We start from the raw sequence: 22,757 nt of genomic DNA, 5'->3' as shown, positions 1-22,757 counted from the left end.
GAGGGTGCGAACGCCCGTGTTGAGCAACGTCAGGGTGGCCTGGAAGGCATAGCTCTGATTCGAAGTATTGCTGACGTAGAGGTATAGGGATTATACTTTGAAATACTCTGTTGTAGGTGTACTGGAGAAAGATTCCAGTTGTAGGTGTCCTTCGAAGGAGGCGAAGGGGATGCCACAGTCGGTTGCCCGCTGGACGAGGGCAGCATTCCGGCCACTGCTAGCAGGAAGAGAACAACAATCGCCATCGGATCGCCGACTCTTTGCCTCCCTTAATTTTTTCTCTAGAGAGAGAGAGATAGAGGGGGAGGGTGGGGTCACAGTGTTTCATGGAGAAGGAAGAAGAAGAAGATGAGGACGAAAAATGCAAACATAAATAAAGAGAGAGCACTTCAGGTTTGTTTCACTGTTTGGACTTTGAAGAGTTAAGATCATACTCGATTTTCTGGATGGATGACATTTTTATCTGTTTTTCAAACCGTTGTTTCTCTTTTTTTGAATGAAGGACATTTTTGTTATTTTCTTGAACCGTCGTTTCATGGCGAGAATAGCAAGAAAGGATACTTAAGTCTTTGCAATCGCATCGGACTACGATGCTAAGTGATGCTGACACACACGAGAATACGAGCCCCACGTGCTTATATACATGGCGCTCATTCGAATCCCCCCAACATGCATTGTAGCAAACAGTGCGTATTCGGGGGAGAACACACACCACCCTCCCTAAACACAAACCCAAACCATTTTTCACGAGGCAACATCATGTCAAGCAAAGCTTTCAGTTTGGCTTTTTATAAGGTACATATTTTCCTTTTGTATTATGAAATCATAAGTTTTTTAAATTATTGTTAATTTTCATTTTTTAAGCAAATAAAACGTGAATTTTAAGCAATCATGCAATGTTATGAACATCACAAAGTCAACATTTAGCAAAACTTTTTGATAAGGCTTAAGAGGGCTCCACTGGTCTGCTTGGGGTGAGAGGTGAATGTCACTAAGTTGACGGGAGACTGCACATTCCTTGCCACTAGGCCAAGAGACCTAGGGTTTTTCGCCATTAAATAAAAAGGGTTTTCCTTACTAAAATCGCTTTCTACTCTTTCTGGCAAGGGCCAGCTTTGATCTATTACCTTAATATTAAATTGTTGCATTTACCATAAGTCATTTTCATCTTTCATAGTTATAATTAAGAAGCATATAAAATTACTTCCTTTATCCCTCGGTATGCTTGGGAGAAAAATGGATTGGAGAGGTAGATAACGAATTTTGAATCACCTGATTGTGACATGTAAGTAAAATTTTAGGAGGTAAAAAAAATCATGACTAACATTTAACAGCTCAGGAAAACAAAATTTTCGATTGAAATAACACCATCCAACGTTTTGACCCTTGGCATACAAATCATGTTGAATACATTATGTGGTCAGATTGAGTCAATAAAGCTTGAACCTATGATTTTAAGATCAATAGTTTCATGCCCTCATTAGTAGGGGTGTCAACGGGTCGGGTTTACCCGAACCCGACCTGAACCAAACCCTATAGTGTCCATGGTGATAAATAATAAGACCTGATTATGACCCAGGTTCGGACCTAAAGGTCCGATTAATACATGTATCCCTGTATAGTTTGTGAAATTTTATGCCAGACCTGAGCCCGACCCGAGTTTTGATTAAGACCCACAAATTTTCAATATAAAAATGATAAAAATTATTATTTTATTTGGTATGATTCATGTAGTTCTTATTGGATCCAGGTATGGTTTCTCTTATAGTGAACCTAATTAGACCCAGGCACGATACCATACCCGAAAATCAGGCCCAAGTCTAATTCTAACTGAATCTGAACCAAACCCGACCCATTGACACCCCAATTCATTAGCACCAAATATTAACCCAACAATAATTGTTATTAAAAAATTTATGCAAATCATGGACACATTATATAAAGTTTCACAGTTGAAGTTCATCAAAAGGACTGGCATGAATAGTACATGGAGCATACCTATACTGAATTGGGGCATAAGGAAAATGCTTGTAGGGCCCGCAACAAACCCATATTAATTGGTTAATGTGGGACCCAGTTGGAAAACCTTTGCCCTAGGGAAGAGTGACGTCTGACATAAGGAACAAATGTTTCTTTTAACTGCAACAATGTTTGAATCGGTGAACAATCAGAAAAGTAGCTTAACAACTATTGACACGTGACAACTTAAAAATTCAATATTGCGTAGAGTGGGTCGTATTAATTGCAGTGCAAATGGATCGGACATGGGGGTGGATCATACTTGATCTGGCCTTGATAATAATGAATGGTGCCATGAATCGACCTGGTCAAACACTCCAATCACCTTTTATGACTGCACCCCCGCCCCGCCTCAAGATTAGAACCTCCATCCCTGACCGGGATGGATTTTAACCTCCACCCCCGCTTTCATCCCCGTTTCATGTCCCCCATCCTCGGTTCAAACAGGGTTGAGGTGGGCCGGGGATATTGCGGGAAAAAGTGACGGGGCGGGGATGGGGCCGGGCGGGGAAAAGTGTACGTCCGGGGATGGATTTTAACCTTCGTCCCCGCCTCCATCCCTGTTTCATACCTTTCATCCCCAGTCCAAACAGGGCGAGGCGGGGTGGGGCCCCGCTTTCCCCCGGGTCCACTGCCATCCCTATATCAGCACCAGATGATTACCTCTTAGAGCCAATTCTAGAAGGTCATGGAAAATGACACAATCTGAAAGAAGAACTGTTCCTATTGCCTAACAAGCATTTATATGACCCACATCATGTGTCTCCGTCCTGTAAAGCAATATGATTGCACAAATATTTGTGCATTAAGCACCTCCATCTTTCGAACAGGGCCTGTCAGTTGTGGGGCCAAAGCCTCTATGGAGGTAGAGGTGGCAATTTCTGACACGACCCCGGAGGCGGGTTTGGGTTGGGCTTAAGCCAACCCGTTTAATAAATGGGTCAACTCGCGTAACCCATTTATTAAACAAGTCAGGTTCGGGTTGGGGGTATGCCAACCCGCCAACCCGGCTGACCCGTTTAATAAACGGGTTATGCGGGTGGGTCAACCCGCCAACCCGTCTGCCCGACCCGCCAACCCAACCCGTCAACCCGACCCGCCAACCTGCCTACCTGCCAACCCGATCCGTCAACCCGCCAACCCGCCAACCTGAAAACCCGTTTACCCGACCCAACCCATTTATTAAATGGGTTGGCGGGTCGTGTCGGGTTACCCGTTTATTAAATGGGTCGGGTTCGTATTTGCCACAGCCGACCCGTTTAATAAACGGGTCGGGTTCGGGTTGAGGTATGCTGACACGCCAACCCGACCCGCCAACCCACCCGATTGCCACCCCTAGATGGAGGGTGACCAGGTGATTAATGCACAAATATTTGTGCAATCATATTGCACCCCATCGGGACTCATCTGGTTTTGCTCCCAAGTTGGCTAAGTCCTTGCACCCTCCGTTCATCTGTGATTTGGATGTTTTCCAAAAATATGTGCTTTTAGCAAGCAGGCACCATTTCCGGGTGGGTGTGACTCCTGAGATGGAAGGCACTCAATCAAACCCCGCGTGTCCGTAGCTTTCAGAGGTGGTCACGGAGCCCTGCCCGAGGTTTTTCTAGAAGGTTCCTCGTCATAAAAAAAAAAGCACGTGATACCTAGACACGGGATAGAGGAGGCAAACTTAAGGCTGTGTTAAAGTCGCTGCTCAAATTAGCCAAAATAATCACATGGTACGTGTTTGACAGATGCTGGAAATTAATAACAAACAATATTTTTACCTACTTAATTTTCTGTTCACAGAATCTGGCCAATGGATTTACAACAGTCTGTCCCCCATTGGCATCGACTCAAGAAGAATCCAGTAATTTTCTTGATAATCCATGGTAAACTTTTCTTTAGTAATTTGTTACTACCCCTAGAGAAAGCTGAATTTCCTTGAAAAAAGTGACAAGAGAATTAAAATATATACATACATGGTAATGGTAGGTGCTGAATGAAATATGCTAAAAGATACGTGCTAAATGGGTTTTTTCGCAGTTTCGACCCCATAAATGTGTTGGACATGGTCGATTTACGAGGAATCCACACCTGGATCATGTGTTTTTGATGAAAAAAATGATATTTGAAGCCTTGAAAATTTACAAAAATTTTGGACCCTTCAATCCTTATAAAATCCTACCCATGTGTCCAATCAATACATAGATCACATTTGTATGATTAAAATTTAAAAATAAGACAAAAAAAACACTAAAAAACTCATTTAGCACCTACCCATTACTATATGAGAATTGAACATATTAGGCCTCCTTTCTGGTTCTGCCCCCATAGGTTTTATGTTTTATGATAGATCTAAACCGTTACATGTATGAGAATTATGTTTTATGATTAGAATTTAAAAATAAGACAAAAAAACCCTGAAAAACTCATTTAGCAAGTATCAATGTAGCACCTACCCATTACTTTATGAGAATTGAAATGTGTTTAGTGGCAATCAACTCTTGGATCATGTTTTTTTTGAAGAAAAAATATGTTTTTATGAGCTGGAAAAACTGGTACCTTCATAGCCATTGATTTTGGATCATCAAAAAAAACATGTATACAGGTCAGATTCCAGAGATTCAAAAGTCGATTCCCACTAAACAAAACCTAGCTATAGGTTACATCTACTGTATTAGATGTGAGAAAAAATACTTAAACCTACGATTTTTTAAGAGGATTAACGAGACCTAACGAAAAAAGAGGCCTAAGGAACACATATATATAATGAAAGCTTACTAAATGAGTTTTTTAGGGTTTCTGATGTTTTTTTTGCGGTTCTTACTCCACAAATATGTTCAGCATGGTCGATTTATTAAGAATTGATACATGGGTCATGCTTTTTCAATTAAAAAATATATATATTTAGAGCTTCAAAGATTTACAAAGATTTTGAGCTATTCATTTTTTAACCATATAAAAACCTACCTATGAGTTGAAATCGAACACTCCCAATAGTTGATCCCTATAAAATCAAGCGCATAAATTATATTCATATTGTCAAAAATAAAAATATAAAAACAAAAGAAACATTTAATATGTTTCATTTGGCATGCTTTCACTACCCTATATATATATACACAAAAAAAAAACTTAATTTTATTACAATCCACTTCAGGAAAATTCAAGTGAGGGCACTAAGCTTCAGTAACATTTAAATTGGCCCACTCAGATGACGAGTGTGATTATTAGAATACGCCAAAACTAGACGACTGCACCCAATTTCCTTGATCACCATTAGGGGTCAACGGATCTGGTTTAACGGAACCGACCCGGACCAAACCCTATATATAGGATCAGGTATGGTGACAAATAAGAAGACCAGATTAAGATTCAGGTTCAGACCTGAAGGTCCGATCAATACATGAACCTGAGTATAGTTTGCGAAATTTTATACCAGACCGGGACCCGACCCAAGTTCCAATTAAGACCTACAATTTTCAATATAAAAATGATAAAAACTATTATTTTACAAGGTATGGTCCGGGTCTGGTTCATGTAGTTCTTATCAGATCCAGATACGGTTTTCCTCATATTAGACCCGATTAGACCCAGGTCCAGACCCGATACCATACTCGAAATCTGGTCCAAGTCTGGTTCCACCTGGGTCCGAACCAAATCCGAGCGGTTGACAAACTTATCCTACCCTTAACCTTTAAAACCAAACCGCGTTAAACATCGCAATCATGATACTTTGAAAATCCAAAAGACGACAAAAAAAAATGATATTTTCAAAATGACCTATATTTACAATTTGGTGATTTTATCATGATATTTATGTGATATAACACTTTTTAAAAAAATTAAATAACTTTATTGTTTTCATATATTTGCATATTTTTATTTAAATAATAATAATATATATTCCAATTTTATATAATTACATATATATTTATTTTGAACTATATATATATATATATATATATATATATATATATATCAAAATTTTGTTGGGAAAACGATTTTTGAGTTGGTGTGGTTAGGAGTGGCAAATGGGTTGGACATGGGTTAGATCATGGTAGAATCTGAGTACAAAAAGCAAACAGTAAATCCAAATCTCAATCTAAATTGGAGCAAGATTTGATGTGGTAGGTTTGAATACTGATTGAAAATATACCTGATAATACTGGATCCAGTGAAAAAAGATTAAAGACGAGCTCTTTTTAAGTTTCAACATGTAAAAAAAAAAGCAATCAGGTCAGATTTTGATCTGAATCCAAAATTAATCTGGTTTAACAAAATCCAATCCCTATCCAAATGCACATTTAGAGCTTTCTTTAATTATCCAAGTCTAGAAATAGCATGTTGGATTCGGACCAGATTTTTGTGTATATTAGTTATACCCCTACTGGCTTGGTCACAATTGCATGACATTTCTGTGTGCGTGTCATAGGAGACACGAGACTATGACACGTATCAACATTATTTTAACATTTTAATAGTTTAATAGCATTTTGATAAAATACACTTCATACATTAAAATATAAAAACATTTTTTATTCATTAAAAACAAAAAATTTCCATGCCCTACTGTCTTATTTAAAAAAAAAACTTGCATGCTGAACTCAAGTCACTGGGAGTAAATGGATCCGACCCACATTTTAAGATCAGTCTTTGTCGCTCTATTTGTGTCTGTATGAACACGTGCCTCATAAGCAAATTTAGGGCTGTCAATGGGTTCGGTTTGTATCTGGTATGTAACCCAACCCGAAAACAATTTTTTTAGTATGGGCATCAAAGGTGTCAACCCGATCCAAGTAATATGTAGTCGGGTTTGGGTCATGATTTTTATTGGGTACCTTACCTTGCGCAGTTTTTTTGCCAGGTATCCCACCTCACCCCAAGCACACACACACATATATATATATATATATATATATATATATATATATATATATATATATATATATAGAGAGAGAGAGAGAGAGAGAGAGAGAGAGAGAGAGAGAGAGAGTAATGGGTCGGTGCCAAACCAATTTGGTATTAAACCACCTGTTAAATAAGTTTTTCAGGTTTATTTTATTTTATTTTTAAATTCTAGCCGTACAGATGTGATCTATATACTTGATTTTACAGGGATCAGCTCTTGAAACTTTTGATTCCAACACATGATAGGTTTTTATAAAGTTCAAAAAATCAACGGTCCAAAATCTTTGTAAAATTTTGAGGCTTCAAACAGCAGCACTAGCTGCTCCTATCAGACAAGTGGAGCCCCCCTGTTGGTCGGAATGCCTTCTTTTGTTTTGTCTGTGGGCAATGCATGCTTAATTTTGAAGCATAATCAGAAATCTCGTTATCAGGGTTTTCTTGGCAAAGAAAAATCTCTTGATAAGTAATAAAATTTTGTTTTCCTCGAGAAAATGAGAGAAAATATGGTCATATTTATAATTTTAAAAGTATGCAAGAAAATACATAAGAATATAAAAAACATTTAAAATAAAAAATATATAAATGTCACATTGATGACGCGATAATATCAATGATAGAATAAAGTCTTTAATCCGAGTGTAAATAATCCGAGTATTGATAGAATTGATCTTGTTAGCATTAGCACTTCAGTGGGTTTAGCTTTGTTTATAGTTTTAGTTCAATTTTTAAGGTTTACCTTATTATGTAAAATAAAGTGTTTATGTCTCGTTAGAGAGGACTTCGTTTAGAAAAAAATACACCGGCTTGGGGCTTTGCCTCGACTAACTAGTAAAAAACCTAGATATGCAAGTGATCTTAGAAACCTCTCAAGTGAATCAAATCAAGACCCATCCAGGCATCGACTCCCCAAACAAACAGGCTATTTGTAGAGTTCAAATCTAAACCCAGTTTGGTAATTTTGGTTAACAAGCGAACCTTTTGATAGTGTCACAGAGACGTTACTTCTTCGGGCTGTAAATTGATGAAATTTAAAAATAATGGGAAACAGAAAAGATTTTGCATCACTACCTAAATCCTATAAAGTCTACCAAGTTCACATGATGATAGATTCCCCAATAGCTGCTTTTGCTTGTTTCTGGGTTTTTATTCTCTTGGTGGGTTTTGGGTCTCTGGTTGGTGTTTGTCTCTTGTCTCTCTCTCTGTTATTGGAATCATGGGTGTGAAGGAGGGAGCCATGGCAGCAGGTGGGGGGGTGTTTGATTCAGAGGGTTGTGCTTATTTGGTGAGGGAGTTGAGGCAGAGCTTCAATAGCGGCAGGACCAAGAGCTATGAGTGGAGGGCTCATCAGCTCAAGATGGTGATGAAGTTTTTGGAAGAGAAGGAGTCAGAGATTATTGAGGCCCTCCGCCAGGACCTCTGCAAGCCCAACTTCGAAACATATTGCCATGAGGTCTCTCTCTCTCTCTATCTCTAGAGGGTGTTGGCTCTTGTTGGCGGGTTTTTATTGGGTATGTCAATGGGATGGAGGTTGGTTCGATGTTTCTGTGGATGGATGATATTTGTGATGACTTGTGCTTTCTTACTTGTTCTTGGTGAATATTCGTTTCTATGTTTTTTGAGTGGTGTTGCGTTTTTTCAAGTGAACAATTATAAATTACAGTTTTTGGCAAGTTGGTCAAGTTTGTTTATGGAATTGGTGAATTGGGTAGCGTGGATTTAAACGTCTTGTGTCTCGTACGAAGAGCTGTTTTCTAATGAATGGCTTTATCAATCTGTTTTTTCTTAATGAATGGTTTGATTTAGTTTTTGCCTTCATCATATCCTGTTTTGAACCAATAGTTTTCTGTAAAATCATTGTACTATAATGGTATTTATCAATTTCGTTGCAAATTTTTTTCGTTTACTTTTTGCGATTTACGACTCGGGGTCGTGTTTAAGCATCGAGTCTATTGGGTTTTCTATTTCTTTTTTATTTAATTATGTGATTGGGTTATGTGCGATTGCATATGGTCTCGATGAGATCTGTAAAATTGTAATGTACGATTTCTTCTGATTTTTGTTTGGAACAGTAACAATTAAATCTGGATGCTTATTAATTTTATGTCGTTCCTAGTTTTGTTATTCACTGTTCTTTGCTAATTTAAGATTTTCAGTCTGATTTTTAGAACAAGTTTAGATGTATACTACTACGGACTTCAAGTAAAATTTGTCAAAATTTGGTATTCTTATGCCAATTTCATTTTGATGCATACTACTACGGACTTCAAGTAAAATTTGTTATTCATTTTGTAGTGTTGAATCTGGAAGTATAGAGACCAATAACTGCTGTACTTGACTGTCCTTACCTGGTAATCTTGTTTCTGTTTTTAAATCACACATACGCACCAACATGGTTTATTAGGTAAAGTTTTTCAAGCATGAGTTCTAATTCACAACCTTCAGAGAACCAAACGGAGTACTTTTCTTTCAGTTTCTCTGTGGATGAATCACACAAAAATATCAAGTTTTATGTTCTTTCTCCAATAGTATTTTCTGGCTGCTTGATTTTTGTGTTTTATGTGTTAATTTTACAACTAGGTAATCTTTTCCATTATACCTTTCGCTTGCTTTAGAGATTAACACCTTTTTGGGGATCAATCTGTTCTGGAGTTTCTTTAATTGTTGAATTAGGTGGCCAACAGATCCAGCAATTATTTACTCTGATATATATATATATATATATATCAAGAGAGAGAGAGAGAGAGAGAGAGAGAGTAATTTAATGTATGTTGGAAAGAATCTAGTACACAAATGCATACACTGCTCTTACCAAATACTGTGGTTCCTCATACAGATATCTTTGCTGAGATCATCATGCCAATTTATTCTCAAGCAATTGAAAAATTGGATGAAACCAGAAAAGGTATTAAAGTTAGTGTAAGAATTGACTTCAGCATTTTGACTTCCCTTTGTGACACTGCTTCTTTATAATTCTTTGTAAACATAATTGTGTTCTTGCAGGCATCAGTGTCATTTGTATCAATGCCTGCATCAGCAGAAATTGTCCCAGAACCATTAGGAGTTGTTTTGGTTATTTCTGCATGGAATTACCCTTTCTGTAAGTGGAATCATGGATTATATTTCATCTTCTGTCTGTGAAGGTTATATACTTTCTTATGAGTAGTTAGTGTATACGCTATACACTTTTATGGCAAATGTGGTCTAAAAATGGGTTTTACTCATTCGGCTAGTAACCAAATTAAGTGATTACCGTTTTTGCTTTTGTTTTCTGATTTTCCTTTTCGTTTAATTTAGTTTATGGCTGAGGTGAAGGAGTTAGAGGAAAATTAGATCTGTTCATGATATATTTCAGATTTATTTTGATGTTCCTTATTCAACTCCATCGGGTATCACTTCTTTAAGTGATAATCTTGTTTGCATTTGAACCATTGATAAGTGTTAGTGTAACCATAGCAGTGCATGCTGAAAATTTATGAGTTGTCATTGCTGATGTTTAGGTTGGAAATTTTTGCTTAAGCTATTACAACAGCTAGGTCTACGTGTTTCATGTTGATTTTTACAATGTAGTTTTGATGGATAAATTTGATTTAATCAATTAGAAGTCAAGGGCATGTTTGGCTGCTCCTTTGAAATGTGATTTGGAATCTCATGAGATTTGAAATCTCATGTGATTTGATGTCTCGTGAGATTGCATTTCTCATGTTCGGTTGGCTTGAGAAAACGAATCTCGTAGAAATGAGATTCATTTTCTTTTGTTCGGTTATTGTGACATGGATTCATTTTCTCATGTTTTACATAATTGGATCATGTATTGGATCTAACGGATCATGGATTGAATCAATGTTTTTTTGGATTTAATGACCATGGATTGGATCTAATGGATCGTGGCTTAGATCACCGTTGTTTTTTATCATAGGTTATACAACTTTGATAAATTAAACATTAAACACCATAAAAGCATGAAACACAAGCAAAGTAACATAACATACTTATATGAACATGCAACATACACGCATATTCATCTATAAGCATATAATATCATATTAAAAATCCTACAATATGAAAGTAACATGTGCAATTATATAATAACAAAGTTTTCAAATAAAACATGTCATACCCAATGCATGCAAATTGTCATTCCCATAAACCCAGCTACCCATCTAAGACCCAAAAACTACTACAACATCTTCAATAGCCATCCAAGTTGCCTCACTTCAGGCAGTGCTAAAAAGGCTTGCACGTTTTTGTCGTCAAGTAGTAGTTGGAAAGTTGTATAATACGTTTCATCATTGAAGCTCATGACTTCTAAAAAGGCACACAACGCTCAATAAGTGTCACATTTCTCTCCTTTCCTTGGTTGAAAAGTTCTTTGAAAGTCTCGTTAACATTAGTCATCACGTCAATGAATTCTTTAGCATATTTTTTCTTTTTCTTGCAGTTTCAGGAGTCTTCTTCCTCGATGGTGCTGCAACAGATGGACAAGTTGTCGAAGATGTGCTCATTGGGAGTACCCTGTTGTGGCGTATATGATGAGAATTTACTGATATCATTTAGACCCCCGATATCTTCACCACCGACATTCGAAAATAGAGTTTCATGTTTAGCTTGTTCTTCTTCTTCAGTTTCCTTTTCTTGTGGTTCATTTTCATCACCCATTGCAAACATGTTATCGCCCGTAGTTGAGACCCTTCCAAACACTTGACACAACTTATCATATAAACTGAAATCATTCAATCTACCAGCTTTGGGATTTGCCTACAATAAAAACAAGTATTTTAATTTATAGTGATGGGTTTAAGATAAATGAACTATAATATATTTTGCATTCATACCTTTAGGAAATTTCTCCAAACACTACCTTCAACAACTCATTTTTTCTCTTCCTCATTCCATCCAAACCCAAATGTATTCCGTATTGAATGAATCAATTCATGATGACTCCTCAAAGTCTTCATCCTATTTCTTAACTTGTCAGGTGTGAATTCTGGGCCAAACATATCCATCATCTTTTTCTCAGTTATTTTCTGATCTTGCTCACTAAAAGCCTTGCCTTTTTTACCACCTTATAATTGTTATTCAATCAAACGGTCAAGAAAGTTTTCGTCCAATGCATGATTCCAAAGGAGTTTTTTCTTCTCTTGCTGCATACTACACTTGGATTGTGTATCCATACAATCAACATTTTCTTTGCTTTTGTTTTTTGCCATGACTACAATATGCAAACAAGCACATAAATATATACAAACACTATATGAAGGTGATGGAGTTCAACGGAATCAATTTCGGCGAGCCCCTTTATTGTGCTTCGCAAGGCCAAAGAAAATAAAAATAAAAAGAGGTCTCATGAGCGAGAGCCCATGTTCAGTCCTAGGGAAGGCGATAGAGTTCACTTGAATCCATTCCGACGTTCGGTGAGCTCTCCTAAATTGTGCTTCCAAAAAAAATAAAATAAAAGCTGAAACAGGGCCTCGTGAGCGACAACCCATGTTTATTCCTAGGATAGGCGATGGAGTTCACCGAATTCCATTCCAGTGTCCGATGAACTCTCCCATTTGTGATTCACCCATATATATATATATATATATATATATATATATAAACATGGCCTCATGGATGAGCCCATGTTCACTCCTTGGAATGGCGATGGAGTTCAGTGAGCTCTCCTACTCGTGTTTCGCCAAAAACAAAATCTGGAACAGGGACTCACGAGTGAGAGCCCATGTTCACTCCTAGGCGAAGGTCGCTGCTCCGATGGAGCTTGACTCCACCACATTTCTACCTGCCATGGTGAGACGTGTATCGTCGTCGTCAACTGCCACTCCTCTCTCGTTGACCTGACCGCCCGCCTCTCCCGACAACTCCTCTCCGACCAACCCTTCTCCCTCAAGTACCAGCTACCCAGTGAGGAACCCGACACATCCTCTAGCCTTGGCTCCCTCCTCGAGAAGTCCAAGGCTGAGACCTGATTCGTTGACGCCCTCAACGATGCCGTTTTCGTCGGCCTCCCCCTCCACCCCTTCCCCTTTACTCTCTTAGCCATGAAAAAAAAACATTCTACCTGTGTTTTCCGGCGAGCAGTTCCTTTATCTGGCGAACAGCTTCCTCCAGCGAACAACTTCCTCCTGCATCACCTTCCTCTATTGTTCTTCATATAGGAAAGAGGAGGAAGATATGCCCGTTGCATACCCATGAAACACGGGTCTCAGTTGCAGACCCAGGTTTCACAGGTGTGATTTCGAATCAGAATGATTTGAAATCACAGCAAGCCTGAAATCTCATGTTGAGATTTCAGGCTCCTTTTGGAATCACTCTCTCACGCTCGTGAGAGAGTAATTCCAAGGGACGTTACCAAACATGCCCCAAGTCTCATAGGTTTATGCTCAGGAATTTCTTGTTTCTTATACAGCTAGGTTTCTTGGTTTTAAAACAAAGCTTTATAGTATTCTGAAAGGGTTTATAGAATGTAAGAAAGTGAAAAATACACTACAACAAATGTCTCTCAACAAGTTCTCACAAATACACCATAAGAACCACAAAGGTTCACAAAGAGAACTCAAGAATACACACTACCCGAAACGGGTATATAAAAATGAAAAATAAACAATTTTATTGATTTGGGATAAAAACCCAAAACAAGAGTAATTCTTTACAAGGGGAATAGCCTCATATTTATAGAGAGGTAGAGAGAAGCCTTAAGAGAGTTGTTGGACTCTCCAACGGCTCTAATAGAGCCATTGGGGAGTCCAACAACTCTCTTTGGATTTACCTTTTTGACTTGGTCAAAAAAGTACTTTTTTGACTAGTAAAAAAGGTAAAGCCATTGGACTGGTTTGGCTAATTCTAGTTGTATTTTAACTAGAATTAATTAAACGAAAAATCCTAACTAGAAAGAAGATAAAACATTACATGTCTATGAGATTACATATGAGATATTATATGAGATTACATATTTTAACACTCCCCCTCAAACTTACAGTTGAATAACCGAAAGTTTGCCTAAGAGAAAGTGAAACCTAGGAGCAGCGAGAGGCTTGGTGAAGAAATCGGCCAGCTGATATTTTGAAGCAATATAGAGAAGATTGATGGTGCCACACAAAAATTCCTCTCGAACATAATGGCAACCCATTTCTATATGCTTGGTGCGTTCATGAAATGTCTGATTGCTTGCAATATAGATAGAGCTCTTGTTGTCACAACACAAATTTGATGCTTTTGGACTTTCAACTCCCATATCGGAAAGTGGACGTCGAAGCCAGACTAATTTCATAGTAGTTTGTGCCATTGCCCTATATTCAGCTTCAGTTGATGAGAGAGAGACCTTTTGTTACTTCTTACATCGCCAAGACACCAAAGATTCTCCCAAGAAGACACAAAAACTTGTAGTTGGGTGGCGGTCATTTGGATCACCACTCCAATCTGCATCAGTATAAGCAAGCAATTCTAAGTTAGAAGAAACAGATAAAAATAATCTTCGAGAAATAGAATTTTTGATATATCTAATAATACGCAAAATTGCTCCCATATGAACAGAAGTTGGAGCATGTTGAAATTGACTGGCTGTATGGACCACATGCGTAATGTCAGGTCTTGTGATAGATAGATACGATAAAGCCCAAACAAGTTGCCTATACGGAGTCAGATTTTCGAGTAGCTCTCCATCATCAATCTTCATTTTGACATTCACAATCTCAGGAGTATCAACATGTCTTTCATCTGAAATACCTGACATGACAACAATATCCAATGCAAACTTAGATTGAGTTAGCAAGTAACCTCTAGGTGAGTAAGCAACTTCTATACCAAGAAAATATTTCAAAAAACCCAAATCACTCATTTCAAAATGTGTTTTGAGAAATTTTTTAATATCATAAACTCCCTGTTTATCACTTCCAGTGATGATCATGTCATCAACATAGAGTAGAAGGATGGTAATACCTGCATCAGAATTCTTAACAAACAAAGTTGTGTCAGTAAGACGAAATCAAAAACCAAAATCAAGCATAACCTTACTAAATTTATCATACCAAGCTTTTGGAGCTTGCTTGAGACCATACAAATCCTTGTTTAGGCGAAGTGTTTTCCCTTTAGGTATATTCATTCCTGGTGGTGGGTCCATGTATACTTCTTCAGCTAAAGTTCTATTTAGAAAAACATTTTTAATATCCATTTGAAAGATATGCCATCTCTTTATTAATGCAAGAGCTATTAAGATTCTAACATTGGTCATTCTAGCTACTGGGGCAAAGGTCTCTTCATATTCTATTCCATATTCTTGGGGATAGCCTTTTGCTACTAACTGGGCCTTGAATCTTTCAAGAGTGCCATCACTCTTGGTTTTCACCTTGTACACCCAGCGACAACTAATAAGTTTCTTGTTGTTTAGAGGATGGTCTTGAATGGTCCAAGTATTTGCTTTTTCTAAGGCTTCTAATTCGACTTTCATAACCTTGACCCATTCTGGTTGATCCTTGGCTATATCATAACTGGGAGGTTCTTCATAGGAATGAATTAGGGCAATGAAGGCTTGATGTTTTGGTGAAAAAGACTGATATGACACAAACTTTGCAGGAACCCTCGAGATCCTAGTGAATTTTCTAGATGAAGACGCAAATTCATGTTCCCTTGTGTATTTATCCAGGGCACACTGTCTTTCTAAATTTCCTCGTCTAGAGTATTGAATACAATCTTGACTATTTCTAACAGGATCAGAATCAATCACATCCATCTGATCGTCTAGATCAATTTCTCTTTCACTATCCTTTGGAACTAGATCCAACAAGAAGGAATACTCATCTATTTCAGTAGAGTTTTTGTTTTAAAAAAAACTTTCATTTTCTAGAAAGGATACATTCCTTGAAACATATAACTTGTTGTGTTTAGGGTCAAAACATCTGTGTCCTTTTTTATTATTTGTATATCCTAAAAAAGTACAGGGTATAGCACAGGGAGAGAATTTATCATTTTTATCTGTAAAAATAAAGCACTTGCACCCAAACACCCTCAGTCTAGAATAATCAGGTTTTTGTTTATAAAGCTTTTCAGTGGGAGAAATATTGTTTATTGAGGATGAAGGCATCCTATTAATAAGATACACAACAGTCAAAATAGCTTCGGCCCAAAAAACTTTAGGAACTTGATGTGTGATAAATAGTGTTCTAGTTGTTTCTATAATGTGTCTGTGTTTTCTCTCAGCTAACCCATTTTGTTGAGGGGTATAGGGACAAGATTTTTGGTGTGAAATTCCATGTGAGTTCAAATATTCTTTAAATTTAGTTGATAAAAATTCTCTCCCTGAATCAGTGCGAAATATTGAAATATCATTCTTAAATTGATTTTGACCATATTATGAAATATTTGAAAAAAAAAGAACACTTCAAATTTGTGTTTGAGAAAGTAAATCCAGGTATATCGTGTAAAGTCATCCACGAACATTACATAGTATAAAAGCCCACCTTTTGACATAACTGGTGCAGGACCCCAAACATCAGAGTGAATAGTGGAGACAAAAGTTCTTTCTTGAAATGCTAGTCCTTTCATTTTTCCAAGAATACATTTTTCACAAGTAAAAGTTTCAAAATTACAAAAATTTTCTATGTTTGGAAAGTACTGAAGCTTGGATATACAAGGGTGACCAAATCTTTGGTGTAAAAGATCCAAGCCTACTTTTTGAACATTGCAGAATAATGTTTTTTTGGGTAATTCCAAAAAGTTCATGTAATATAAGCCTCATTCTCTATGGCCTTCTCCAATCAGCTTCCCTGACTGGTGATCCTGTACTTGACAATCATGAGAAGAGAAGAAAACATTACACCCATGATCAGTTAATTGAGAAACAGATAAGAGATTTAAATTAAGTTTGGGAATATATCTAATTTTTGGAACACAAAATCCTTTTGAGTTTTGAGAGTTATTTTTGAAATTTCTTATTCTTTTTATCTCAAGGGATGTTCCATCCACAGTAAAAACACTCGATCCACTTGAGTCATAACAATACGACAGTAATTTTAAATTTGGTGTCATGTGAAAAGAAGCACCAGAGTTAAGAAGCCATAGGGGTTTACCTGGATCGGAGGTGCCAACAGAAGAGATCACAGCTCCAGCTGAGGGAGAAGTTCCTTTAAGAAGAGGTTGTAGAGCCTCCACCAGCTGAGACAAAGACATGTTTCTAATGGATGTCTCATTTGATTCTTTTGATTCAACAACAACTACCTTCTTCTCATAAGATTTTTTCAACTTTGGACAATAAGTTTTAACATGTCCGGGTTCATGACAGTAATAACAAATAACTTTTCTCCTTTCAAAATCGCCTCCATGCCTTTCATTGTTTATTCTCCCAATATGTGGAGGTTTGTATGTGCGAATGTGATTACCTGGTCTAGATACAGCTAAAACTGTATCATCATTACTTTTGTCGACTCGTTTCTTGAGTTTATTTTCTTCCATACTTAGCTCTTCAATAGTATCTTCAATAGAGAGAACATTTCCCCGATGTAGAAGAGCGGACTTGGTTGATTCAAATTTCGGTCTCAACCCATTTATAAATTGAAAAAAATGCTCCGCATTTACTTGATTTTGGCAAAGCTCAATGTCTTGTGGACAATGCCACTTTGGTTCAAGAAGAGCCAACTCTTCCCATAGTTCAGATAAGCTATTGTAGTATTCTCTAATACTTCTCTCCCCTTGAACCATATTCTGAACATTTTCTTGTAAGTTACATATATAAGCAATATCTTTAAGAGAATATATTCTCTTAAGATATTCCCATGCATCATTAGCATGTTCAAATTTTGTGAGACTTGAACACTTCTTTATGTCTACACTAGAAATTAGCCAAGACATGATCTTGGTGTGACCCATTCTCCATTCTTTCCATTCCTTTTCATATGTGGAGATGGCCTTAGTTTTTCCACCTCCGAAAGAGGTACTTCTCTTCCACCTTCTTCTTTAGTGAGTGTTAGTTTAGGTTCCTTATCGGTTCCATCAACTAAGCTCCATACACCCTTTCTCCAAATAAGATGCTTCATGATTGAAGCCCATGTTACATACTTTGAATCGTTGAGTTTTATGGACTTAATGGTGACATTATCATTGTCATCCATTTTACAAGCTTGGGAATGAGAGGGGAAGAAGAAAAGCAAGTGGGAAGAGGAATATTTTTACCACAAAGATCGAAAATAAGTAGCCTTCCACGCCCTTCAAGGCTACACACGAGCACTCCTTCAAAGAGACTTCACTTTCTTGAAGAGTAGTTGCATGGCACACTTCCCAATACACATCCACCGACCTTGCTCTGAACCCATGTAAGAAAGTGAAAAATACACTACAACAAATGTCTCTCAACAAGTTCTCACAAATACACCATAAGAACCACAAAGGTTCACAAAGAGAACTCAAGAATACACACTACCCGAAACGGGTATAAAAAAATGAAAAATAAACAATTTTATTGATTTGGGATAAAAACCCAAAACAAGAGTAATTCTTTACAAGGGGAATAGCCCCATATTTATAGAGAGGTAGAGAGAAGCCTTAAGAGAGCTGTTGGACTCTCCAACGGGAGTCCAACAGCTCTCTTTGGATTTACCTTTTTGACTAGTCAAAAAGGTAAAGCCAAATCAGTCCAATGATGGACTGGTTTGGCTAATTCTAGTTGTATTTTAACTAGAATTAATTAAACAAAAAATCCTAACTAGAAAGGAGATAAAACATTACATGTCTATGAGATTACATATGAGATATTATATGAGATTACATATTTTAACATAGAAAACCCTAGAGGAATTGATTATCTAATCTACATAATTCATGACAATTGTGGAAGCTACTAGGTTGGAGGCATCTTGACGGCTAAAGAACAAAATGCATCTTGCTTTTGCTTAAAAATGAATTGATGCAGTGGCACATACATTCCATGCTTCTAATATGTCATGCTAGAGTAGAATGTAGATCAAAAGAATTGATGACCATCTAATGTGAATTATAAAGCATATGTAAAGTTGGCCTTCTTTTTTACTTGAAAAGAATCAACAGGCATCTTATTCAAATGTAGAAAATGTGCATGTTTGTTTGTGTGCATGCGCACGTCTCTGTCCACATGCTTGCTACCATCTTATTAAAATGTAGAGAATACTTCGGCCAACACTTTCTGGTCTATTTCTCTATTGTTGTACCCAATGCATCTGTCTTGAAGAAATCCTCTTACACTCCATCAGAAAAACAAAAAACCCTCATGGCTTGAACTTAGGATTCTTCTTGTAGTCAATTTTCATTCAGACGTTTGTGTTGTTTGTTTTCTTTTTTATGAAATTTAAATTGTAACGCTTCCTATGCAGATCTGCATTTGCTAGGCTTTATTAATACTTGGCAGTGATTTTCAGTGTTATCAATGGATCCCGTAATTGGAGCCATTGCAGCGGGTAATGCTGTAGTTCTAAAACCATCTGAGATTTCACCTGCTTCTTCCTCGTTGCTTGCATCACTGGTATATGAATATTTAGACTATTCGGCTGTAAGAGTTGTTGAAGGGGCTGTAGAGGAAACAACAGTGCTGCTGGAGCAGAAGTGGGATAAAATTTTCTATACAGGTAGATTTTGTCTGCCTCGCAAGCTGGGTTGGTTGGGTGACCACCACTGTGCTGTCAATGAATTCATGATACCACTGGATTTAAAACTCAAGAATGGTTCTTCCGCCCAAATCAAATAAATATCTGTTGTTTTTTTCTAGGATATCCATGTTCTTGTAAGGACTATTGTTTCAAGTTGAGCTAACCACAGAGTAGACAATTCTTGTGTATGAAAAGTAAACCCTTGAATGGAATTTATTCTGTATAATTCCTTCAATACTCAAATTTCAATGTTCTTTTGCAACATGGCTTCAAGCAGGAGCTGCCAAAGTAGGGCGCATAGTAATGGCTGCTGCTGCAAAGCATCTTACACCTGTGACCCTGGAGCTTGGAGGAAAATGCCCAGTGGTCGTTGATCCAAACACTGATCTACAAGTAATGATTGGGCATGTCTATTCATGTTATTAATTAAATATGCTCATAGGCACTAAACTCTCCTCTAAACCCTGAGTAAGGTGCTTCAGCTTGCTCACCTAGTTAAATTTGCTCCTTTTCTAATTCTTGGGCATAGTACTAGGCTAGCACCTAGCCTGTGGAAGCTTCAAATGCATCTTCCAGAATATTTTTCTGATAAGGTCCTTAAAGAATGCCCTTTTTGTTAAATAGCTTAATTCTTGATTTTTTTTATCTCTAAAGGTTACCACAAAAAGGATTGCTGTGGGCAAGTGGGGAAACAATAATGGTCAAGCTTGTGTAGCTCCAGATTATATCATCACAACAAAGTCGTTTGCTCCAAAACTGGTATTGTTGCATAGTAACACTCTTAAGCAAACTGTCCTCCCATAGATTTACATGAATTTTCATGTTTTTAACCATTTCACAGATCGAATCTTTTCAACGTACCTTGGTGTCATTCTATGGAAATAATCCACTTGAATCAAGGGATTTGTCTCGCATAGTTAATCTCAACCATTTTACACGGTTGACAAAGTTATTAGATGATGAAAGGGCTTTCAGTAAGATTGTTCATGGAGGCCAACGAGATGAGAAGCACCTGTAAGTGTGAATCCTGACTTATAAAAAATTTAATGGATGCAAATAGAACGGATTACATTATTTTGAAATTTGTTCATTTTCTCATATGCAAATAGAACTGTTTACATTATTTTGAAATTTGTTAATTTTCTCTGTAGAATGATTGCACCAACAATCTTGCTGGATGTTCCGGCAGATGCCTTAATAATGAATGAGGAGATATTTGGCCCCCTACTTCCCATTATCACTGTGAGTAGCACTCTTTTTGCTTGAAAAAGAAAGAATGGGTACAGATTGCAGAACACATTACAAGATCCCTCTGAATATATACGCACGCAAGCGTGTTGCTTATTCAGGCAGGGAGAGCATGCCAAGCTAAAACAATAATGCGTTAGCAATATACCTGAAGTCTTGATTTGAAGCAACAAATCTGCAACATAATAAGTTAGATGGTAGAAAAGCATGTTTGGTGAGAGCATACCCAAGTTCCTACCCTGGTGCCATAGGGTCAAACCTAATGCTTTGGTTTCAAATCACAAAGATTTCTGTGTATGAATATCTAAATGTGTGTGTGTGTGTGTGTGTGTGTGTGTGTGTGTGAGAGAGAGAGAGAGAGAGAGAGAGAGAGAGAGAGAGAGAGAGAGAGAGAGAGAGAGTCCAGAATGTGAATACATTGAAAGATGGGGAACCCTCTCAAGGCCATGAATCTTATGAACTATCTTGAGGCACTGCCAATGCACCACACTTTGCGCTTAGTACCATGGGAAGCAGCCTTAGCTTGTCATTCTGAAAATCTTTCTGCCATCTTCACCAGGTAGACAAAATTGAAGATAGTTTCGACGTAATAAACTCACGACCAAAACCACTTTCTGCTTACCTCTTTACAAAGGACAAGCAAATTGAAAGGATGTTCGTGGAGCGAATCTCTGCAGGAGGCATGCTTGTCAATGACATTGCCATACATGTAAGCTGCTTGTTTATGCTCATGAACTAAATGTTGCAGTTCAACTTCTTTCTGCTCTTTTTTGGCACTACCAACTGATTTTTATTGTCACTGATTCAGCTCACAAATCCCTCATTTCCTTTTGGTGGAGTTGGTGAGAGTGGAATTGGTGTTTATCATGGTAAGTACTCATTTGATGGATTTAGCCACATGAAGCCAGTGCTGTATCGATACTTTGTCGGAGAACTTTCTGCAAGGTATCCTCCTTATAGTGCGAGAAAACTGAAGTTATTGAGGTCTCTTTTAACTGGTGATATCATCGGTCTGATTCTATCCCTTATTCCATGGCACTACAAAAGTCAGTGAGAAACCTTCCCAGCAACTTGTTTACAGTGTACATCTTGGTGCTTGCTCCACTCCATGCATCTTTGTATGGCACAAATTGGGGAACCTGTTAGTTCCTTTCAATTTGGTATCTTATTCTTATTTCATGTAAGTTTGTTGCCTGCTGTCATGGCTATCTTTGGACTACAGTTCATTGCCGCAAGTGCAAAAATAAGTATGTTTATGTACTTAATAAAATACATTAATGGGATTTTGAGCAGAAAATTGCTGTTATTTTAGGCACATTTCTGCGTTTGTTTGAAGTGATTTCTGTGTGAACTGCAAGTCTTTGTGCACTGCAATACTTATACTGTTATACCATTGGTATGAAGCACAAATGCTCTTTTTTCGGTTTCTTTTTTAATCCATGCGTCAAGTATACAGGGAAATTCTTCTATTTTTTGTACCCTATTGGTGTGTTTGCATAAAGGCCTTTATTATTATTTTTTTCTTTTGAGTAAAGGCTCTATCAAGGGATGATATTTAAGGGGAGTAGCTGACTTGATGGAGACGGAATCAGACTCATCTAGATGCTTCTGGTTGGATGTTAAAAAAAGTTTAAAACGACATTTTAATTTGGGTTTTGAAAAAATCTTAGCAAAATTAAACAAATTTCAAAATTTTAAAAATATAAGCAATTGGGCATAAAAATTTAAAAATGTAAAATTTTAACTTTAAAAGTTTAAAACATATAATTTGAGTTTTTGTTGGTAAAGATGAATTGATCACGATAAATAGTGTTTTTAACTTTTAACAAAATACTGTTTTCCATGCGATTCTTTTTTTCTTCAAATCTTGCAATGTTTGTTACTATGGTTGGAAGAAAGAGCGTCTGGGAATCTGGGATGGCTTTGGAATGTGGGTAAAATTTGCAGCCGTGTTTGTATAAACAAAAACGTGATTCTGTTGAGGAAATATTT

The 22,757-nt window shown here is 37.3% G+C and overlaps 1 protein-coding gene across 1 annotated transcript; it reads left to right on the top strand.

Moving 5' to 3' along the window:
- The first annotated feature begins 8,035 nt into the window (after positions 1–8,035).
- On the top strand, positions 8,036–22,062 carry LOC149817212 (aldehyde dehydrogenase family 3 member H1-like). The gene is made up of 10 exons (XM_089987084.1): positions 8,036–8,362; positions 9,746–9,814; positions 9,913–10,009; positions 19,290–19,496; positions 19,795–19,910; positions 20,172–20,276; positions 20,359–20,531; positions 20,669–20,759; positions 21,325–21,474; positions 21,574–22,062. The coding sequence occupies exons 1-10, from the start codon at positions 8,126–8,128 to the stop codon at positions 21,817–21,819; spliced, it is 1,491 nt and encodes a 496-aa protein (XP_089843210.1). The 5' UTR covers positions 8,036–8,125; the 3' UTR covers positions 21,820–22,062.
- The last annotated feature ends 695 nt before the right edge of the window (positions 22,063–22,757 follow it).

The sequence above is a fragment of the Nuphar pumila genome, chromosome 14 (assembly GCF_984573655.1).
Source record: "Nuphar pumila chromosome 14, dmNupPumi1.hap1.1, whole genome shotgun sequence".
Lineage (NCBI taxonomy): Eukaryota > Viridiplantae > Streptophyta > Magnoliopsida > Nymphaeales > Nymphaeaceae > Nuphar > Nuphar pumila.
Note: the sequence above shows the minus strand (reverse complement) of the source record. Positions and strands in the feature narration are given on the sequence as shown.

Bases quoted from the DNA above. Each gene is read 5' to 3' on its own strand.
- LOC149817212 (XM_089987084.1), top strand. From the start codon at position 8,126: ATGGGTGTGAAGGAGGGAGCCATGGCAGCAGGTGGGGGGGTGTTTGAT. The intron at 9,815-9,912 runs GTATTAAAGTTA...GTGTTCTTGCAG, and splicing joins ATTGGATGAAACCAGAAAAG to GCATCAGTGTCATTTGTATC. The intron at 19,911-20,171 runs GTAATGATTGGG...TTATCTCTAAAG, and splicing joins ATCCAAACACTGATCTACAA to GTTACCACAAAAAGGATTGC.